This window comes from Solanum tuberosum, unplaced genomic scaffold, assembly GCF_000226075.1.
Source record: "Solanum tuberosum cultivar DM 1-3 516 R44 unplaced genomic scaffold, SolTub_3.0 scf00222, whole genome shotgun sequence".
NCBI classification, from domain to species: domain Eukaryota; kingdom Viridiplantae; phylum Streptophyta; class Magnoliopsida; order Solanales; family Solanaceae; genus Solanum; species Solanum tuberosum.
The window spans coordinates 679,995-701,137 of NW_006239147.1; the positions used below are offsets into that span (position 1 = coordinate 679,995).

The 21,143-nt window shown below is 35.3% G+C and overlaps 2 protein-coding genes across 2 annotated transcripts; both read right to left on the minus strand.

The window, feature by feature from the left end:
• Positions 1 to 3,231: 3,231 nt before the first annotated feature.
• On the minus strand, positions 3,232 to 5,953 carry LOC102591039 (putative late blight resistance protein homolog R1B-17). The gene is made up of 2 exons (XM_015312955.1): positions 5,864 to 5,953; positions 3,232 to 5,679 (listed from the first exon to the last, which is right to left on the minus strand). The coding sequence occupies exon 2, from the start codon at positions 5,653 to 5,655 to the stop codon at positions 3,349 to 3,351; it is 2,307 nt and encodes a 768-aa protein (XP_015168441.1). The 5' UTR covers positions 5,656 to 5,679; positions 5,864 to 5,953; the 3' UTR covers positions 3,232 to 3,348.
• Positions 5,954 to 18,107: 12,154 nt separating this feature from the next.
• LOC102591377 (putative late blight resistance protein homolog R1B-12) lies at positions 18,108 to 20,384 on the minus strand. The gene has a single exon (XM_006356502.2). The coding sequence runs from the start codon at positions 20,382 to 20,384 to the stop codon at positions 18,108 to 18,110; it is 2,277 nt and encodes a 758-aa protein (XP_006356564.1).
• Between the last annotated feature and the right edge of the window lie 759 nt (positions 20,385 to 21,143).

Genomic DNA, 21,143 nt, shown 5'->3' on the forward strand with positions numbered 1-21,143 from the left:
TCTCTTAGATTGAGCTTGAGAATGTGAATGCATGTTGATTAGTTGGGATTTGGGTTGGGTAGTTATTGAATCCTACATAGGTGTTAAGAAATCATGTTTTCGGCCCATTTCGGAAATTATTGGGTAACTGTGAGCATACTGTGTGTTATTAACGGACCCTCCTCGCTATGTGGAGTTCTTGCATGCTTAATTATTGTTAATTGAAGAATGTTGGGCCTTAGTTTAGGTTTGACTAGGGCTTGCCTTAGAAATACATGATTCGGATCCAATAGGCCTTAGTTTCGCCCCGACGTCGCTCGGCCGGCTTAGATCCCTGTAGACTGGTGTAGCAGACTTGAGTCTGATAGTTTGGGCCTTAATTAGGCGATACACTTGCTCCGACTTTAGTTCTCCTTATTTTCCCTTATGTTGTTCCATTTCTAATTTTTGAGAAAATTTGGGTTTTAGTTGCATGTTGATTGGCTATGTGTGGACGGCGTTTCACGGACATTTATGTGTATGGATCGATTGGGACTCTTTCAACAGCTACGTTGGCACCTTTATAGAGCATCCGGTTAGAGTTCCGGCCTCTATTGCCCAGTTACTTATATAGAGCATCGGTTTAGAGTTCCGGCCTCTATTGCTCAGATACTTATATAGAGCATCCGGTTAGAGTTCTGACCTCTTATACTTGTTACTTGTGATTGGTTACTTAGGTACTTTTGGTGAGCATCCGGTTCGAGGTCCGGCCTCCGTACTGTCAGATTTTACTAATTAGGGTTGAGGTTCTGATTCGTGTTCTTCGTTCTTGGGTTCTTTTATGCAATTCTCTTTAGTTATAGTTATTATGTGTACTCGTCGGGCTTATGGGGGTCCGTTCGGGTTTTTATTTAACTTGCGCACGAGTGTACCTTCTGGGCTTATGGGGGCCCAGTTAGGTGTAGTTAGCTTATAGATTACTTTAGTTAGTTCTTTGTACACTCGTGTGCATTCCCTTGTTAGTTAGATTTTAGTTCTTGACTTCGGTTTGTGTTATTCCTTCTTTTCATACTGCCTTTACTTTTCTAGTTCAGTCGGCCTATGATGCCTACTGGGTACCGGTTGTTTTGGTACTCATGCTACGCTCTGCATCTATTTCGTGATGCAGGTCCGGGCACTAGTAGCCAGCGTTGATCGAGCTTGGAGCAGACTGATCCGGAGACGGGAGTGAGCACACGACGTTTTGTACTATTTCAGTCTCCATCTGTATATATAGACTTGTCTTTTACCTTTCGAGACAGTCCAGTCTCTGTTGTCCATTTTTGGGACTTGTACTCATTTTGTTAGTAGCTCTGTACTAGTGACTTCCAGGTTCTGGGAGGGATCTTTATTTGTATATATGTTTTTGGTTTGCTTCCGCCTGTTTATATTGTTATTTGCCTACTCTTATTTAGTTTCTACCCTCAGACCCATTACTTGTTGTTCCGGGTTACGGGTTGGCTTACCTACTGGTGGGTTATAGTAGGTGTCATCATGACTTGAGAAATCGGGTCGTGACAAGAAGACTGCTTGATTTGATGCTTTTGGGGTTAGAGAAATGGAAAGTGAGAAAGTAATTAAAATAAGCCAAACCAAAGAGGATCGAATGGTTTTCCACTTGCAAGTATGTTAATGAGCTTTAGAGTTAATTAATGAAGTTGGTGGTGGCCGGTACCTGAATATTAATTAGGAAATATTATAGAAAAACTTGCTTTTAAGCAATAATTTGAAATAATAGTCAATTTAAGAAAAGGCCAAATACATAAATTTGCCCTCATATTTCATTTAGGTACTCTATTTTAATTTTGTTTCATTTTAATCTTTCAATTTTATTTTTTTATGTATCATTTAAAAAACAAAATACTAGTATTATGATTTCTTACTTTTTTTTTATTTATATTTTTAATTACAGTTTTGCATTTTAAAAATTGGCGTATGTCAGTTAGCTTACGTAATAAAAAATTAATGGATGAATAGTTGAGTAACTTTCTAAGTGAAATGTCAATAGTTAATTAACTTTTGAGTTATAAAAAGTTGAGTGACTTTCTAGGTGAACAAATTTAAGTTGGGTGATTTTGTAAATGAACTATTCAAAGTTGAGTGACCATTTGAGATATTATCTCTTGGTTTATTTACAAATCAATATTCCTACTACAATTATTAATTAATTATTACTCTTCATTCTGTAGGATAAAAGTAAGGAAAAATTATTTGGACGAATACCTTTTAATAAATAATTACTGATTTTAGCGACACTTTTTGATTTATTACCATTTATTAGCAATACTATGATAAAATCTGCAATATGTATTAAAAAGTGAATTATATATGCAATATATATGTATTATAACCGTTTTTAAAAATATATTATGTTTGTTTGGTAAGAAATTAACACGTTGTATTATAATTGTATTAAAATGTGTGATAAATGTATTATCTATCAATAAAACTTGTATTATATGTGTTCTATAAATTGTTCACTGTAATATATATTAAAATTGTATTATAAATATATTAAAAGTGAAAAAAAAATGTTATTTCTATAAATGATAAATATTTTCTTTAATATAGTATATTGATGTAAGTTTCCTAAAAGTAAATGGAAGCTGAGATTGATTTTTAAGTTTGTACTCACTACTCAGTTCTATAAGATAAGATTTTGTACTATCTTTATTCTACCATGATATACAATATTCTTAACTAGAAGAAGAGGGATCCTTGCAAACACTAGATTTAATGTAAGCGTGAGATCAATACAATGAGTAACCACCCTCCAATCAAGGTGTATGTTTTATTCCTAAATCCAAATTAGTCGAATTAAAAGATTCAACTTTCAAAGACAACAAAAGTGGCTAACTATATAGGAAATTGAATTGCAACCTCAGCTTCCTAATTAAAAAGCTCCCTAATAAAAACAGAAAAAAGGCATAAAACATATACTGTGTCATTTATCTTGGCCTCAATTGGTAGGTATGTTTTCCAATTTTGGGTATGCACAAATAGACATTAAACTTGAATATAGTTGAACGAGTAGACACACACGTCCTATATGACAATTTGTGTCCTACATGGTATCCTACATGTATTATGTTATGTAAAATCTGTGTCTACTTGTTTATTTTTATACAAATTTAAGTACTTACTTATGCACATTCAATGTTGAAGGGCATAACTGTTAGCTAAGACCAAGTTAAAAGTTAAAAGATATGTATGTCTCATCTTCAGGGACATCGATAAAAAGAATCTGAATTATGCTTAAAAAAACAGACAATAATGTGACAATACAGAAGTAGAATTAAGAAGTGGAAATAGAGCTGGGAATTCACAGCTTTGAATTGCTTTTAAATACATTTAATTATTTATTACACCTAAAACTTGGAGACTGTCACATCCTGTGTTTTCTTCTCTGTCCCTTTTGATATTCATGGCTGAAACACCAAGTGAATGGCTGCAGTAAGCCAGTCTAATAAGTCGCAGTGTTGAAATATCCGCAAAGCAAGGAGGGATCTCCTTGAAATTTTGACCAGTAGCCTCTATAGATAGCTCCTCAAGAACGGGAAAGGATTCCTCTGATGCTTTCCATTCGTCTATATGCCAACGGAGTAATGTCAAGTATTTGAGTGCAGGGAACTCAACATTTGTAATGTCCCAGCAATAGAGGCTCTCACTCTCAGATATCCTGCAAGGAACTCCCTCTTCTAATGTGAGACTCTCAAGCTTCCGCAATCTTGCTATGTTTGAAACCATTCCTTCCCTCAAGAAACAGCCAGCAAAGTACAGATGCCTAAGATTTGGAGGGAAGACAAAATTGCTCTTCCATCCAACTGAATCCCAGAATTTCAAGGAACTTAACTCCAGAGAAAGAGAATGAAGGCAAGTATAAACTTCCGGTATGGGAAACAAAGGAAACTCAGGTACATATTTCATTTTGAGGCCGAGTTCTTCAAGATTTGGAAACCTCCACAAAAACCCTGGATTCATATTATCCAAGCATATATTGCAAGTGTGAAAAGTCTTCATGTTCTCTAGCATAGTTGTTGAAGTTTCATCACAACTTCCTTCGTCATTGAAATCCCATACCACGGAAGACCTATTTATATTCACATGCCTTATCTTTGTCATTTCCCATAAAGTAGAAGCCCTTAGCCATATCCTCTTCCTTGTTTTGAGGTGCAGAGTTTGGAGATGGTGTAGGTGTGATATCCACTTCAATTGAAATTGTTTGACATAAAGTGCTAGGTACCTCAACTGAGTTAGCGATTGCAGTACAGTAGCCCATGAATTTGGCAATTCCACATCCATCAAATACAATGCCCGAACAAATCTGAATTTAACAACTAAATCTAATGGATTTGAATATTGGTTATTCCATGTATTGAGTTTTGGATGAGCAATGAACTCCAAAGAATTTGTTTCCTTGAAATAGAGCATTGGAATCTTATCCAACTGGTATTCAGAATAATCTAATTGTTTAACAAGATCATCATGAATATAAATGCATAACCGTGATTCCGTGGAATGCAAATGTTGATACGGATTGTATGGCACTGCAACCTGTATATAATTGTCTTCTGTGAGTTTTCTCAAGCAGAACTCACGCACTACATCGTGAAGTGAGCAGTACACTACATCACGATTAACTCTCGTTCCAGAGACCATTACTAGGCTTCTGTTAAGCAAATCACTCAAGCAAACTCGACATGCTTCCTCCATGTTCTCTGTTTCGGCATTCAATACAAACTCTTCAGCCATCCACAACTTCAGCAGATCGTGCACTGGAATCTTATGGTCCTCTGGAAACAATCCCATGTAGAGAAGGCAAGGCTTTAAATGGTCTTCTAAATGGTCATAACTTGATTGTATTACCTTCATACTCTGCTCCCCCAAAGCAAGAGAACTTAAGTTATTTGCAACCTCGAGCCACAAGGACGTTTCCCTTTTCATTTTCGCAATAAACCCATCAACCAGGACAACCACAAGAGGCAATCCCTTGCAATGTTGGGCAACTTGTAACCCTGCTTCAAGTAGATTCAGGGGACAACTCTCTCCTTGAAATACCTTCTTCTCCAATAATTTCCAACTCTGTTCGGATGTTAGAAAGCTAAGAGAATAAGGATCACTATGGTGCTGAAGATACTTAGCCACTTGTTCAATTCTTGTTGTAACCATTACTCTGCTTCCATATTTACCTTGAGGGAAACATGTTCCCAAATCTTCCCATGCCTCGACATCCCAAATATCATCTAATACGATGAGGTATCTCTTGCCTATTAGAACCCTGCGCAACATGTCAGCTACATCATCCTCTTCTTTGATTTCGATCTCATCATTTGTAGCTTGTTTGAAAATCTCAATCAATAACGTCGTCCTATTATATACTTGCGACAAAGCACACCATGCTTTAACATCAAAGTGATTAACAATATAGGGATTGTTGTATACCTTTCTTGCCAAAGTTGTTTTACCAAGTCCTGCCATTCCATAGATGGAGATAAGATCCCGCTCCTTTGTTCCTCGTATCAATTTCATCATTATAATTTCTGCTTCTTTCTCAAAGCCGACAACTTCATCATCATCATAGATTGATGTAATACCAGGTTTGTTTGAAGGCTCTCCAGAAGAAAGAGTTCCTTTAGCACAAGTCTCAACAACTTCCATGGATTGAGTTAATTGCTCTTTCACCTTTAATAAAAGAAATGAAAACAATATCATTTCATAATTTAGAGAAGAAAAACACCATAACCAAGTTCAAATGATTTGAATTTTTGTTGTACTACAATTTACAAACCAACTTGAAGTAGTTAGTTACATATTTGAATTAATTACATGATTTTATAAGCGAAAAAAGATTTTAAAAAAATCTCACCTTCCGTTGTTGATTGTGGCAAACAGAGATCAATTGCTCCAAAGGGTTGCCCTAAATTGATGGTCATAGAAATTTAAAAAATGACAAATAGTTGTCGGCTTGTAGTGGGAAATATCAGCAACTAAATAAATACAATAATTTAAGATTTTTCTAAAAAAACAATTGAGTGTTCACAAATAAAAAAAAAGTGATTAAAATAAATTAAATTATTTTAAAATGGTGAATGCCCATGTGACTTATGGGCCCACCCACTGTAGCAAACATCCATCCCAAGTAACATACATTTTCAGACTTATAAATAGTCTAATATTCTTAATTCTTTTAAAATGTAAGTCAACTTTAGTCGAATTTGTTGTTGCGATACTAAACTTTCATGAAGACCTATTACCTCCCTAGACTATTTAATACAGTATTTTAAACATATATGTTTGCCCACGTGGACATAAAAAATAATGCAAAATTATAAATAGTAATGTGTCCACGTGGGCACATATAGACCTTTAAAATACACTATTAAATAGTTCAGGGGGTGAAAAATACACTATTAAATACTTCAGGGAGGTAATAGGTCCTCATGAAAGTTTAGTATCGCAACAACAAATTCGACCAAAGTTGGGGTATTTTTCAGACCGTTTTCCCAAAATGTAATATACATTTTAAAAAATATATTATTTGATATAAATTACTTTCATCTCGAATTAATAATATTTTGTTTTTAATTTTCATCACTTTGTAACACAATTTGATGTTATTATGAATTTTCACTATGAATAATGCACAAAATTTAAATGATAAGGTACAAATTTTAATTAAAATACAATACATAATATAATAATTTAAATACAAAATAATAATACAAAACATTACATAACATAATAATTTTTAAAATCACAACAATAATTTAGTAATTCGGTAGTTTGATTCAAGATTTAACAATATTCGAAAAAGGAAGTATGTAGTGTATGATTTAGAGAAGTTGTGGTTGTAATTGCGATCGTGCTAGTCGATTTCTTTTTTTTAATTATTCTTAGTTGTTCTTTAGAAATTTAGAATAAGATATAATTTAATATTAAATAAAGAATTTCAAAAATTAAATTTTATATAACATAAAGATTATATAGGATGATTATTAAAGAAAGAAAAGATTTATATTACGAAATAAGAAAATAAAATGAAATAGAAATAATAATATAATATTGAGGAGAGAGAAGGAGATTCTTTTTTTAGAGAGTAAATAGAGAATTCGGTTGGAGTTGGTTGTCTAGAAAAATAGAGAACTCTATATTTTGAGAGTAAAATAGAGTGTAGGGTTGGTGAAGCCCTTAGGATAAATGTGTATTATTATTTGTTGTCTTATTTGCTTGATATCTTTCTATTTTTTTAATTTATCGGAAATAATTTTTCTTAACATAAAGATAGGGATAAGATTTGCTTAAATATTTTCTGATTTAAATAGAGCACACTTGGTATGCTACTGTTGTTGGTGAGCAAAATTATTAGTGTTCATATTATCCTTTGGGCTGGTAGTTGGCTCACTGATTTGGGCTTGAAACTGTCATGTTAGAGCCTAGAGGTCTCAAGTTCGAGATCCTTGTTGGCCTCTGGGTTGAGCTCGTTGCATCGAATTTGCCTAGTTTATAATACATCTGAAACAAGAAACAAACTCTTTTAGGCAATTTGTACAATTATTTCACGAGTCACCGGATGACAACATTGTTCAATTATTCACAAGTTAAACTAGATTGACAAGATTTTGTACCGTCTTTATTCTACCTGAAGTTAAACAGACTATAGAAATGGAAATAGAGCACCTATGAAGTGCATTTATTTACTTTTTATAACAACTTGCAGACTGTCACATCCTGTGTTTTCTTTAATGTCTCTTTTGATATTCATTGCTGAAACCACAAGTGAATTGATGCATTTGGACAGTTCAATAAGTCGCAATGTTGGAATATCTGTAAAGCTAGAAGGGATCTCCTCAGTAGCTTGTATAGATAGCTCCTCAAGCACCGGAAAGGATTCCTTTGAAGCTTTCCATTCGTCTATCTGCCAATTGAGTAATGTCAAGTATTTGAGTGCACGGAACTCCACATTTCTGACGTCCCAACAATAACTCTGTGATCTCCTCCAAGGAAATCCCACCTCTAATTTGAGACTCTCAAGCTTCTTTATACTCGCAATGTTTAAAACCATTTCTTCCGTCAACAAAAAGCCAGCAAGGTGCAGATGCCTAAGATTTGTAAGGCGAAAACAAAATTGCTCTTCCATCCAACTGAATCACAGAGTTTCAAGGAAGATAACTCTAGAGAGAGAGAATGAAAGTGAGTATGAACTTCCGGTATGGAAACAAAGGAATCTCAGGTACATTTTTAATGTTGAGGCTGAGTTCTTCAAGATTTGGAAACCTTCAACAAAAACCTTGGATTCATATTATCCAAGCATATATGGCAAGTGCGAAAAGTCTTCATGTTCTCTAGCACAGTTGTTGAAGTTTCCTCGAAACTTCCTTGTTCATTGACATCCCATACCACGGAAAAACCATCTATATTCACATGCCTTGGCTTTGTCATTTCCCATAAAGTAGAAGCCCTTAGGTGTATCCTCTCACTTGACTTCAGCTGCAGAGTTTGGAGATAGTGTAGGTGTGATATCCACTTGAAATTGAAATGTTGGACATAAAGTGATAGGTACCTTAACTGAGTTAGCGATTGCATTGCAGTAGCCCATGAATTTGGCAATGCGTCATCCATCAAATGCAATGCCCGAACATATCTTAATTTAACAACTAAATCTAAAGGATTTGAATATTGGTTATTCCATGTATTGAGTTTTGGATGAGCAATGAACTCCAAAGAATTTGTTTCCTTGAAATCCAGCATTGGAATCTTATCCAGCTGGTAGTCGGAATGATCTACCTTCTTCATAAAGTGCAAGGTACATTATTCATAAATCCGGGGTACAAGTCTCTCCTCGAAATACCTTCTTCGTCAATAATCTCAAACTCTCTAACGTGGTTAGAAAGCTAAGAGAATAAGGATCACTATGGTGCTGAAGATGCTTAGCCACTTTTTCAATTCGTGTTGTGATCATTACTCTGCTTCTTTATTCACCTTGAGGAAAACATGTATCCAAATCTTCCCATGCCTCGACATCCCAAGTGTCATCTAATACGATGAGGTATCTCCTGCCTATTAAACTCTTGCGCAACTTGTCAGCTATGTCGTCATCGTCCTCTTTGATTTTGATCTTATCATTTGTAGTTTGTTTGAAAATCTCAACCAATAACGTCCTCCTATTATATGCTTGTGACACAGCACACCATGCAGTAATTAACAATATAGGGATTGTCGTATACCTTTCTTGCCAAAGTTGTTTTACCGAGACCGGGCATCCCATAGATGGTGAAAACATCCCGCTCCTTAGTTCCTCGTAGCAATTTCTTCATTATAATTTCTGCATCTTTCTCAAAGCCCACAACGTCATCATCATCATAAATTGATGTAATTCTAGGTTTGTTTGAAGTTTCTCCAGAAGAAAGAGTTCCTTTTCCACAAGTTCCAACAACCTCCATGGCTTTGTCACCTTTCATAAAAGAAATGAAAACAACATTATTTCATAATTTAGAGAAGAAAAAAGAAACCCAAACCAAAACATTATCAAAGTGATGTAACATAAAAAGTTTTTTGTGTTACAACTTACAAATATATCCACTACAATACACTTTTACCTCGGGTATTTTCTTTCAGTTACTGGAGATATTAATTCTAGGTCCCCCTGAGTCAAAATTCGCTACTCAATAATCTTTTATTATGGTCATTTTTATTTCCGGCAAAATGCATTTGATATTACAAGACTCCAGCATGAGCTTCTACAAACAAACACACTTGAAAAAGGAGGAAAAGTTTGGCGACCTGTCGAGAATTAAATTATACATTGTCGTGTTTTCAAATTTCACATCATATTATATGAAATTACGGAATACACTGGTTCATCGAGGTTTTTTTAAAGTCCCTTTCCCTTGGCTGTTTTGATATTTTATTTTTGATATCTTATTGTGACAGATCGGATCCCAGACTTAGATTTGTCGAGTTTCACCTTACTATTTGTTGAATGATGGAAACCATTTCAAGCTGATTGAATGAAGGGTAATTTAGTCTTTAGTCAAGAAAGATATTTTGTGTAAAGTTTGTTACAAAGTGGTTAGAAACGGTTAAGAGGTCAAGTCATCAGTTAGTTAGCAGAGGAACTATAAATAGTACTGTAATGTATGATTGATTTTTAATTAGAAATACAAATTAGATTTCCAGACTATTCTCTCTTCTTCCTTCTAGAATTCTCCATATCTGATTGTACCTCTGAGCTTGGTAAGGTCATCCATGGCTGCTAACATGGTATCAGAGCCTTCACAGTCGATCTGAAGTGCTAGAAAAGCAGTCTATATAGGTAGATCTCTAAGCTCTCTCAAGGTACAACAAAGAAGAAATGGCAATTGACGATCAAATCAACATTGGCACAGCAGATGCACCACCAGTGATTCACGGAGCTCCTCTGCTAGACCACAATCATCTCTTGTTCTTGCAACCAACAGATACTCCAGGTAGTTCTCTCATCTCGATTCAACTCACAGGATCTGATAACTATGCCTTATGGAGTAGATCTATGAGAATTGGTCTTATAGGCAAAAGTAAGTTGGGATTTGTTGATGGTCGTTTCCCTAAATCTCAGTTTGCACCAATGCTTCATGATCAATGGGGGAAAGTGAATGCCGTAGTATTATCATGGATCATGAATGCAGTCAGACCAGGGCTTCTGAGCAGTGTAGTCTATGCTTCGAATGCCAGTAAAGTTTGGGAGGACCTGAAGGAGAGGTTCAACAAAGTGAATGGCTCTAGAGTCATGTTCCTACATAGAGAGATTCATACTCTCACTCAAGGAACTGTATCAGTAGCTGATTATTTCTCGAAATTACGCGACCTCTGGGATGAATTTGATGCTATCATGCCGTGTCCAGGTTGTGCTTGTCCTGAATCTCAAAGCTATCTTCAACACTTTGAATATCAGAGACTGTTGCAATTCCTAATGGGGCTAAATGAGTCTTATTCTCAATCTAGAAGTCAGATTATGATGATGAGCCCAACTCCTAGTGTCAATAGAGCCTACTCAATGCTAGTCGATCAGGAAAGTCAAAGAACTTTGGCGAGTTTAACCCAGGGAATCCATATCAATGATACTAGTGATAGTGTTGCTATGATGAGTCACACTAGAGCACACTCAAGTAGTAGTACTGCAATGCTCAGTAACACTAGACTATATCATTCTGATGTTAGTGGGAGCTCCAAGGGGAAGAAACCTCAGGTCATATGTGAAGTTTGTGGTTATAAAGGCCATACTAAGGAGTCCTGCTACAGAATTGTTGGGTATCCACCTGACTGGAAAGGTAAAAAGAAAGGTGTGCCATCCCAGTACAATCCAAGCTATGCAGGTAACACTAACTCCTATGCACATCTTGCTAATGTGATACCTACAGGCACAGGAGGAAGGTCCTTTGGCTACTGGCCTCAACAGATAGGACATCAAACCCCTATACAACACTATGCATCACATGGCTCCTCACCTGCATTCCAGATGCAAGCTCAGCATCCAATGCAAACTCAGCACCAAAGAGTAGTCCCTCAGATGCAGCAGTGTGGTCTGTATCAGATTCCAGGAGATTCTCAAAATCAAGCCAGACCTTACTTCACTCCTGATCAATATCAGCAAGTGGTTCACATGCTTGATCAGGGGACCCCTGATGGATCATCCTCTAGTAAGACTACAGCAGGTACTGTGATCTCCTTAGTGTCTAGGTACATGAATCAAAATTGGATAATAGATACTGGTGCTTCTAATCACATGACTTCCAATAAGAGTATGTTGAAAAATAGTCAAGTAGTTCCACAGCAGGCCAGCAATCAAGTACAATTACCTACAGGTGATGTAGTTTCAATCACTCACACAGGGACATCACGTATATTTAAAGATCAGGAAATCAGCAATGTGTTGTATCTTCCTGACTTTAGATATAACCTTCTCTCAGTATCTCGACTAACCAAGGAACTTCAGTGTTTTGCAGTGTTCTTTCTTGACTTTTGTCTCTTTCAGGACCTCTCCACTGGACAGGTGAAGGGGATTGGTAGGGAACAACATGGTCTCTATGTGTTACAAGGAGGATCCTGTCCCACCACCATCACACAAACTGTTGTAAACACTGCTAGTCAAGTCCCTGATTGTTCCCATTTGTGGCATCTGAGATTGGGTCATGCTCCATTGGAAGTGCTCAATAAACTTGTCACTCTCCCTCATCTTTCTAAACCTACTAAATCTCATCATTGTACTGTATGTCCCTTAGCTAAACAGAGTAAACTTTCTTTTCCAAGTAGTGTTACTAGTTCCCAATCTGTTTTTCAATTGGTTCACTGTGATGTATGGGGACCATATAGAGTCCCTACTTATGATGCTAAGAGATACTTTGTTACTCTAGTTGATGATTACTCTAGATTTACCTGGCTGTTTCTGATAAATTCTAAGTCAGATACTATTGTCATTCTGAAAGATTTTATCAATAAAGTGCAAAATGTGTTCTCTTCTACTATCAAAACTCTTCGAACTGACAATGGTTGTGAATTTATTAACCATCCCTTTCAAAGTGTGTTGTCTGAGTTTGGCATTCAACATCAAACCTCTTGTGTGTACACTCCTCAGCAAAATGGAGTTGTTAAAAGAAGACATAGGACTATCCTTGAGATGGCAAGGTCTATTCGATTTCAATCAGCAATGCCTTTGAAATTTTGGGGAGACTGTGTCAGTACTGCTGTGTACTTACTTAACAGACTTCCATCCAGGGTGATTGAGTACAAAACTCCTTATGAAATGTTATATATGCATCCTCCAAATGTGAATCATCTGAAGGTTTTTGGGTGTTTGGGCTATGCTAGCACTCCTAGGGCACTTGACAAGTTTGCCTCTAGAGCTAAACCTGCTGTTTTCATAGGATACTCACAGTCACAAAAAGGGTATAAACTATATGATATCGCCACCCACTCTTTCTTTGTCAGCAAAAGTGTGGTGTTCAAGGAAGATGTTTTTCCCTTCAAACACATACAAGGTGCAGTTTCTCCTGTGTTTCCAGTCCTAGACCTTTTCTCTCCGGCAAGTCACCTGAGTGGTTCCAACTCTCAGCAGGGATCTCTCATATCCAGTCCTTCTACACAGGCTGTGGCTGATCATACACCTCTTGTTCTAGTTCCTGGTGCACAGTCACCAGTGATCCCTATTATCAGGAAATCCACAAGACCTCACAAACCTCCAGGTTGGCTGCAGGACTATGTTTCTGCCCCAAAGGCCTCTTCCTGCCTATATCCTATGCCTTCCTATGTTTCGTATTCCACTGTGAGTCCAGGTCATATGCAAACCTTATCCCCCTATGCTTGTCAACATGAACCTCAGTCATTTAGGGAGGCTTCTCTTGACCCTAGATGGATTGAAGCTATGCAGTTGGAGATTGCTGCTCTTGAGGACAACAACACCTGGACTATTGTGGACTTACCTCCCCATAAGTCTCCCATTGGATGCAAGTGGATCTATAAGATCAAGTACAAAGCCTCCGGGGAAGTAGAAAGATTTAAGGCCAGGCTGGCTGCTAAGGGGTTCAGCCAAAAAGAGGGCATAGATTACACAGAAACATTTTCCCCTGTGGCCAAGATGGTCACAGTCCGGACTGTGATTGCTTTGGCTGCCTCCAAACAGTGGTATCTCTATCAGATAGATGTCCATAATGCTTTCTTAAATGGTGATCTCCTAGAAGAAGTCTATATGAAGCTTCCTGATGGGTTTGCTAGACAGGGGGGCTCTTCTAAAGTCTGCAAACTTCAGAAATCTCTTTATGGCCTCAAGCAGGCTCCAAGACAGTGGAACAGAAAATTGACTGAAGCACTGGAAGCATTGGGATTCAAACAGAGCCACTTTGATTACTCACTCTTCACTAATAAAAATGGAGTTGATATAACAGTAGTGCTTGTATATGTTGATGATCTCATAGTCACAGGAAGCAATCACAACCTGATCAAACAAACAAGGACTGAATTACAAAGTAAGTTCAAAATGAAAGATCTTGGTGAATTAAAGTTCTTTCTGGGCATAGAGGTTGCTAGATCAAAGGAAGGGATAGTTATGTCACAAAGGAAATATGCACTGGAGCTGATTAAAGAAGCTGGACTCAGTGGATCTAAACCAGCTGGAACTCCTCTAAAACTAAATGTGAAGCTTACTTCTGAAGAATATGATCAGTACATCAGAAGGGAAGACACAGACTTATTACTCAAGGATCCTGGTCCCTATCAGAGATTAGTAGGAAGATTATTATATCTAACTATGACAAGACCAGACCTAGCATTCACAGTTCAAGTACTAAGCCAATTTATGCACAGTCCAAAAAACTCACACATGGAGGCAGCCTTGAGAGTTGTGAGGTACATTAAAGGAGCACCTGGACTTGGACTGTATTTGCCAGCAGAATCCACAAACAATCTAACCACCTATTGTGACTCAGACTGGGGTGCATGTCTACAGACCAGGAGGTCAGTCACAGGTTACCTAGTGAAGTTTGGGGAAGCTCTAATATCCTGGAAGTCAAAGAAACAAGACACAGTCTCCAGAAGCTCAGTATAAGCTGAATTCAGAAGCATGGCTTCAGCTACTGCAGAGATCATCTGGCTGACCGGTCTACTAAAGGAACTAGATGTTGAAGTACAAGTGCCTACTCAGCTAATGTGTGATAGTAAAGCAGCAATACAAATTGCTGCAAATCCAATATTTCATGAGAGAACTAAACACATAGATATAAACTGCCACTTTGTAAGGAAGAATTTTGCAGGGAATGATCAGACAAATCATGTGCCTACCAAAGAGCAGCTGGCTGATATTCTGACCAAAAGTCTGGGAAGAGCACAACATGAGTATTTACTCAGTTTACTTGGTGTGAAAGACCTGTTTAGTCCATCAGCTTGAGGAGGGGTGTTGAATGATGGAAACCATTTCAAGCTGATTGAATGAAGGGTAATTTAGTCTTTAGTCAAGAAAGATATTTTGTGTAAAGTTTGTTACAAAGTGGTTAGAAACGGTTAAGAGGTCAAGTCATCAGTTAGTTAGCAGAGGAACTATAAATAGTACTGTAATGTATGATTGATTTTTAATTAGAAATACAAATTAGATTTCCAGACTATTCTCTCTTCTTCCTTCTAGAATTCTCCATATCTGATTGTACCTCTGAGCTTGGTAAGGTCATCCATGGCTGCTAACACTATTCTTAGTATTTGAGAAAGAAAAATGGAATAATCCGTCATTGAAAGAGCTTTAAAGCTCAAATTTTAAGATTTAACCTGCTGTAAATGTGTGAATCATTTCGAGCGAAAAATATGTCCAAAAGATTAAAAATGTTGAGAGCAGCTCATATCTAAAATTTGAAACGGTTTAAGAGGAGTTCTGAGTTGGTCGAGATTGAAAAAAAAAGATCAATGAAGAAGGTGAAATAAGGTAATATATAAATATTATATAAACAGTATTTATAGATGTATATATAGTTATGATTTGTAATTTCTAATTTAGTTTAACCACTCCAAAATTTAACTTCTGAATGGAACAAAATGCCTAGTAAATAAGTAGAGAAGCAAATAAAATAAAAAGAAGTTGAAAATAACCAAGAAAAAACTGATTAAAGAATATTAGTGAATAATGATGTGAAGAAAATAGAGTAAAATGTATGAAAAAAAATAAAACAATTTAGAAATCTGACCTTAGGTTATTGAGAAGATTGCTTAATTGATGCTTTTGTGTTCAGGGAAATGGAAACTGAGAAAAAATATAGAGGAAGGAGATGGTGGACTTCAATGATATAAATAATTGCTGATTAAACAAATAAATACATATTATTCAAAACTCCCAATCAACAGCTGTATGTATTGTACCCCACATTTCCGATCGGAAAAGATAACTTTGTTTATGCTCCTTCACTTTCATATTATTAAATTTATGTTGATCTGACATATTTTGTTCGTTAAAAAAAAGAATGATCTAATGTAATTTGACATGGTATTTAAAAAAATAAAAAAGATTTTTTGTGGTCCTCAATCAAAGTTATGTTAAATGTATGAAAATATTTTTTAATCTTCTGATTTTGAACTTTTAAGCATGTCATATGGAAAGTTGAAATTAAAGTTTTGCCAAAAGAAAAGGGGTCATTTTTTTTAAGAAAAAATTAAAAAGAAAGAAGATCATTTTTTTTTAAACAAAAGAAGTACTCCTGTAATTTATTTTATATAGCTATTTAATATTAAGGATAGAAAAAATATATATTTCCTCTCGTCTATTTTACTTGTCATTTTTGGCATGCACGTCCTCTAAGAAAAATATTAACTATAACATAATTTGACTCTAAAATTTAACTTCTTAAATGAATAACATGCCTAGTAAATAAGTAGAGAAGCAAACCAAATAAAAAGAGCTTAAAGTTAACCAAAGAAAATGCGATTAAAGAATATTACTGAATTAATGATAAGTTATTATAATCTTATATATATGACTCATATTATTAATTAAAAATTAAATGAAGTTTCTATTTTAATTATTATTCATTATTAGGTAAAGTAACTTTAAAAAAGAAAATAAGAAATGAAAATTTTTAATAATATTTTATGAGGAATGAATATGATTAAAAAGAAAAATAATACTAATATATTTATTAGGAAAAGAACATTTTCTACTTATTAAGTAGTAATAATAATGATATTTTTAAACTGACCTATTAGAGAGCCTTTTTTTTTTAATGTCATATTGTTTAAGATAACTTTTGACGCATTTTCTTGTTGAATAACTTTTTACTTAATTTGAACTATAAAAAATATCCTAACAATTCATAGTAGGAGTAATTGAAAAAGTTGTCACATTATACACATCGCGGGGAGCTAATAAAAAAAGAAAAAATAAAAAGATGATTTTTGTTTTTTAACGGTTTGATTTTTACTTTGTCACTTAATTTAAAGGCATAATACATAAATATGTCATTTAATTTGACTTTATTTTACATTTATGCTCTCCAACTTTGAATGTGCACAAATAGAAAAATAAACTTGTACGAAGTTAAATTAGTAGACACATGAGTCCTACATGACATAATACACATAGGACACCACATAAGACTCAAATTGTCATGTGTGATGTTACGTAGGACGCGTGTGTCTATTTGTTCAACTTTATACAAGTTTAAATGTTTATTTGTGCACACTAAAAATTAGAGCATTGTAAATTAAAATCAAGTTAAAGGACATATTTATATATTATGCCTAATTTAAAATATGTTTTTATTGAATGTATGGCCTATTTGAAAATCATACTATCTCTATTAGGGGTGTGTATCGTTGGTTCAGTTTAATTTTAAGTATTATCGGTTCGGATTATCTGTTTTCGATTTTAAATGTACTAAACCGATAGTCAAGCTAATAAGATATTTGTTATCGATTTTCGATTTATTGATTTTTGGTCCTTAACAGTTCGATTTTCGGTTTAACCAATAAAAAAATGCTTTCAAAACAAATATATGATTTGTCCACTAATTTGACGCGATACAGACATACATCGAAACAAGCAAATCAAACAAAATTGCAACAATAAAGATGAAAGTAGTACTAAAACCTAAAGGGTAAATGCAGAGAGGACAGAGTTAAGTAATGTTAATTGTGTAGGGTAGTTATAGTTATAGTCTAATATAATAATTATATTAATATTTTTTGTTTGATATTTATGTATGACTAAAAATTAAAATAACAAATTATTATATTCTTAATGAGTTATCGATTAACCCAATAACCTAATATTAAAAAATCAATATCGAATTGATAACTCAATAATTTTTTATAAAACCATTAAATAACGGTTAATTCAATAATCCAATAACAATAAACCAATAACACTTTTTTCAATTTGATTTTTGCATACCCCTAATCTCATCTGTTTTAATATAAAGTAGTTTCTGAAAGTCCGACTTTGATAGAGTAATCTCTGTGCTCGAGTAATTTAGGCCTTTCAAAATCAAATAAGCAGTTTAACAAATTCATGAGCATTACAAGATTGAATATACATACAGAGAATTGTTTTCTCTATATATATGAGATGGATGAAATTAAAGAGGTGTTATCCGCTATAAGCTTTATTAGTCCTTCAATTTAACAACTTGGAGACTGTCACTTCCCGTGTTTTCTTCAATTTCTTTTTTGAGTTTCAAAGCTGAATCAACAAGATAGTCGTTGCAGTCAAACAGTTCAATAAGTCGCAGCGCTGGAATATCCTGAAAGCTAGGAGGGATCTCCAGGAAATCGAAACCAGCTTTTATAGATAGCACCTCAAGCACAGGAAAGGATTCCTCTGAAGCTTTCCATTCGTCGATCTGCATACCGAGTAATGTCAAATATTTGAGTGCAGGGAACTCCACATTTGTGACGTCCCAACAATAGCTCTCTGATCTCCCCAAAGGAATTCCCAACTCTAATTTCAGACTCTCAAGATTCTCCAATCTTGCAATGTTTAATATCATTTGTTCAGTTAAGAAACAGCCAGCAAGGCGCAAATGCCTAAGATTTGGAGGGAACACACAATACCTCTCCCATCGGTCAACTGAATCCCAGAATTCCGTGAAAGATAAAACCAGAGAAAGAGAATGAAGGTTAGTATGAACTTTCGGTATGGAAAACAGAGGAAACTTAGGTACACATTTGACGTGGAGGCTGAGATCTTCGAGATTTGAAAACCTCCACCAGAACCTTGGATTCTTATTATCCAACAATATATGGTAAGTGTGAAAAGTCTTCATGTTCTCTAGCATAGGTGTTGAACATTCTTCAAAACTTCCTTCGTCATTAATGTCTTCCCATACCAACGAAAAACAGTCTATATTCACATGCCTTAGCTTCGTCATTTCCCATAAAATAGCAGCCCTTAGGTGTAACTTCTTATTGGACCGGAGCTGTAGAGTTTGGAGATTGTGTAGGCGTGATATCCACTTCAATTCAAAATGTTCCACAGAAACTGCAAGGTACCTCAACTTAGTTAGCGATTGCATTGCTTTAGCCCATGTATCAGGCAATTCCACATCCATCAAATACACTGCCCGAATAGATCTGAATTTAACTGCTAAATGTAAAGGATTTGAATATAGGTTATTCCATGTATTGAGTTTTGGATGAGCAATGAATTCCAGAGATTTTGTTTCCTTGAAATCGAGCATTGGAATCTTATCCAGCTGGTAGTCGGAATGATCTAATTGTTTAATTAGATCATCATGAATATAAATGCATAACCGTGATTCCGTGGAATGCAAATGTTGATACGGATTGTATGGCACTGCGACCTGAATATACTGGTCTTCTGTGAGTTTTCTCAAGCAGAACTCACGCACTACATCATTAAGTGAGCAGTATTCTACAACATGATCAATTCTCATTCCGGAGACCATTACTAGGCTTCTGTTAAGCAAATCACTCAAGCAATTTCGAGATGCTTCCTCCATGTTCTCTGTTTCGGCATTCAATACAAACTCTTCAGCCATCCACAACTTCAGCAGATGGTCCACTGGGATCTTATGGTCTTCTGGAAACAATCCCATGTAAAGAAGGCAAGGCTTTAAGTGGTCTTCTAAATGGTCATAACTTGATTGTATCACCTTCATGCTCTGCTCTCCTAATGCAAGGGAACTTAAGTCATTTGCAACCTCGAGCCACAAGGACGCCTTCCTTTCCCTTTTTGCTATAATTCCAGCAATCAAGACAACCACAAGAGGCAGTCCCTTACAGTGTAGGGCAACTTGTAACCCTGCTTCCAGTAGATCCGGGGAACAACTTTCTCCTCGAAATACCTTCTTCTCCAATAATTCCCAAGTCTCTCCGAAAGTTAGAAAGCTAAGAGGATAAGGATCACTGTGATGATGAAGATCCTTAGCCACTTGTTCAATTCGTGTTGTGACAATTACTCTGCTTCCATATTTACCTTGAGGGAAGCATGTTACCAAATCTTTCCATGCCTCGACATCCCAAATGTCATCTAATACAATGAGATATCTTCTGCTTATTAGACTCTTGCGCAACATGTCAGCTACATCATCATCCTCTTTGATTTCGCTATCAGCATTTGTTGCTTGTTTGAAAATCTCAACCAATAACGTCCTTCTATTATATGCTTGTGACACAGCACACCATGCTTTAACATCAAAGTGACTAACAATAGAGGGATTGTAGTACACCTTCCTTGCCAAAGTTGTTTTACCGAGTCCAGGCATTCCATAGATGGAGATAACATCCCGCTCCTTTGTTCCTTGTGTCAATTTCTTCATCATAATTTCTGCATGTTTCTCAAACCCGACAACTTCATCATCATCATAAATTGATGTAATACTAGGTTTTGTGGAAGGCTCTCCAGAAGTTTCAACAACATCCATGTCAATTGGCGATTGTGGAAACTACTATGATCCGGCCAAACTATCTTTAGTTAATTGCTCTGTCACCTTTCATTAGGAAAAATGAAGATGCTATAATTATAAGAAAAAACAACAAAAAGTAAACTTTGATGCTTCAATTTTGGGTTTAGAGAAGTCGAAATTGAGAAAGAAGAGGATGGACATATATTGAAGAAAGAATAGTGATACTACAAATATATAGTACTACTAGAGGCCTTAAAATAAAAATTATATAAGCAATGTTTTTATTTTAAATCTATTTTTCTAGCTTTTTGAAATGCAAAGTTGTTAATATTTTTTGTGTAGTCAATCTCTTCTAATAATTCTTTTTCAATCGATAATATAGCCAAACCACTTAATCTTTCTTGAGACATTGTTGATCTTAAATAAGATTTTATTATTTTTAATTTTGAAAAACTTCTTTCGGCTGAGGCGACTGTTACGGAAATTGTTAACATTATTCTATAAGCAATGTAAACATTTGGAAAAGAATCAAGTCTTTTTATTTGATTGACTATCTCAATTAGAGTATTGTCTTCTACTTTTATGATTTCCCTTAACACTTTTAATTCAGAAAATAAGTCTAAACCGTCAATATCGGAGTGAGTATTATGTTTTAAGAACATTCAAGATTAAGACAATATCTTTTTAAATTCTCATTATCTAATGATCTCAACTTTTTCCCACTAAATAGAAAACCAAAAATATTTTCATATACTTCAAATTGTTCAAATCTATTTT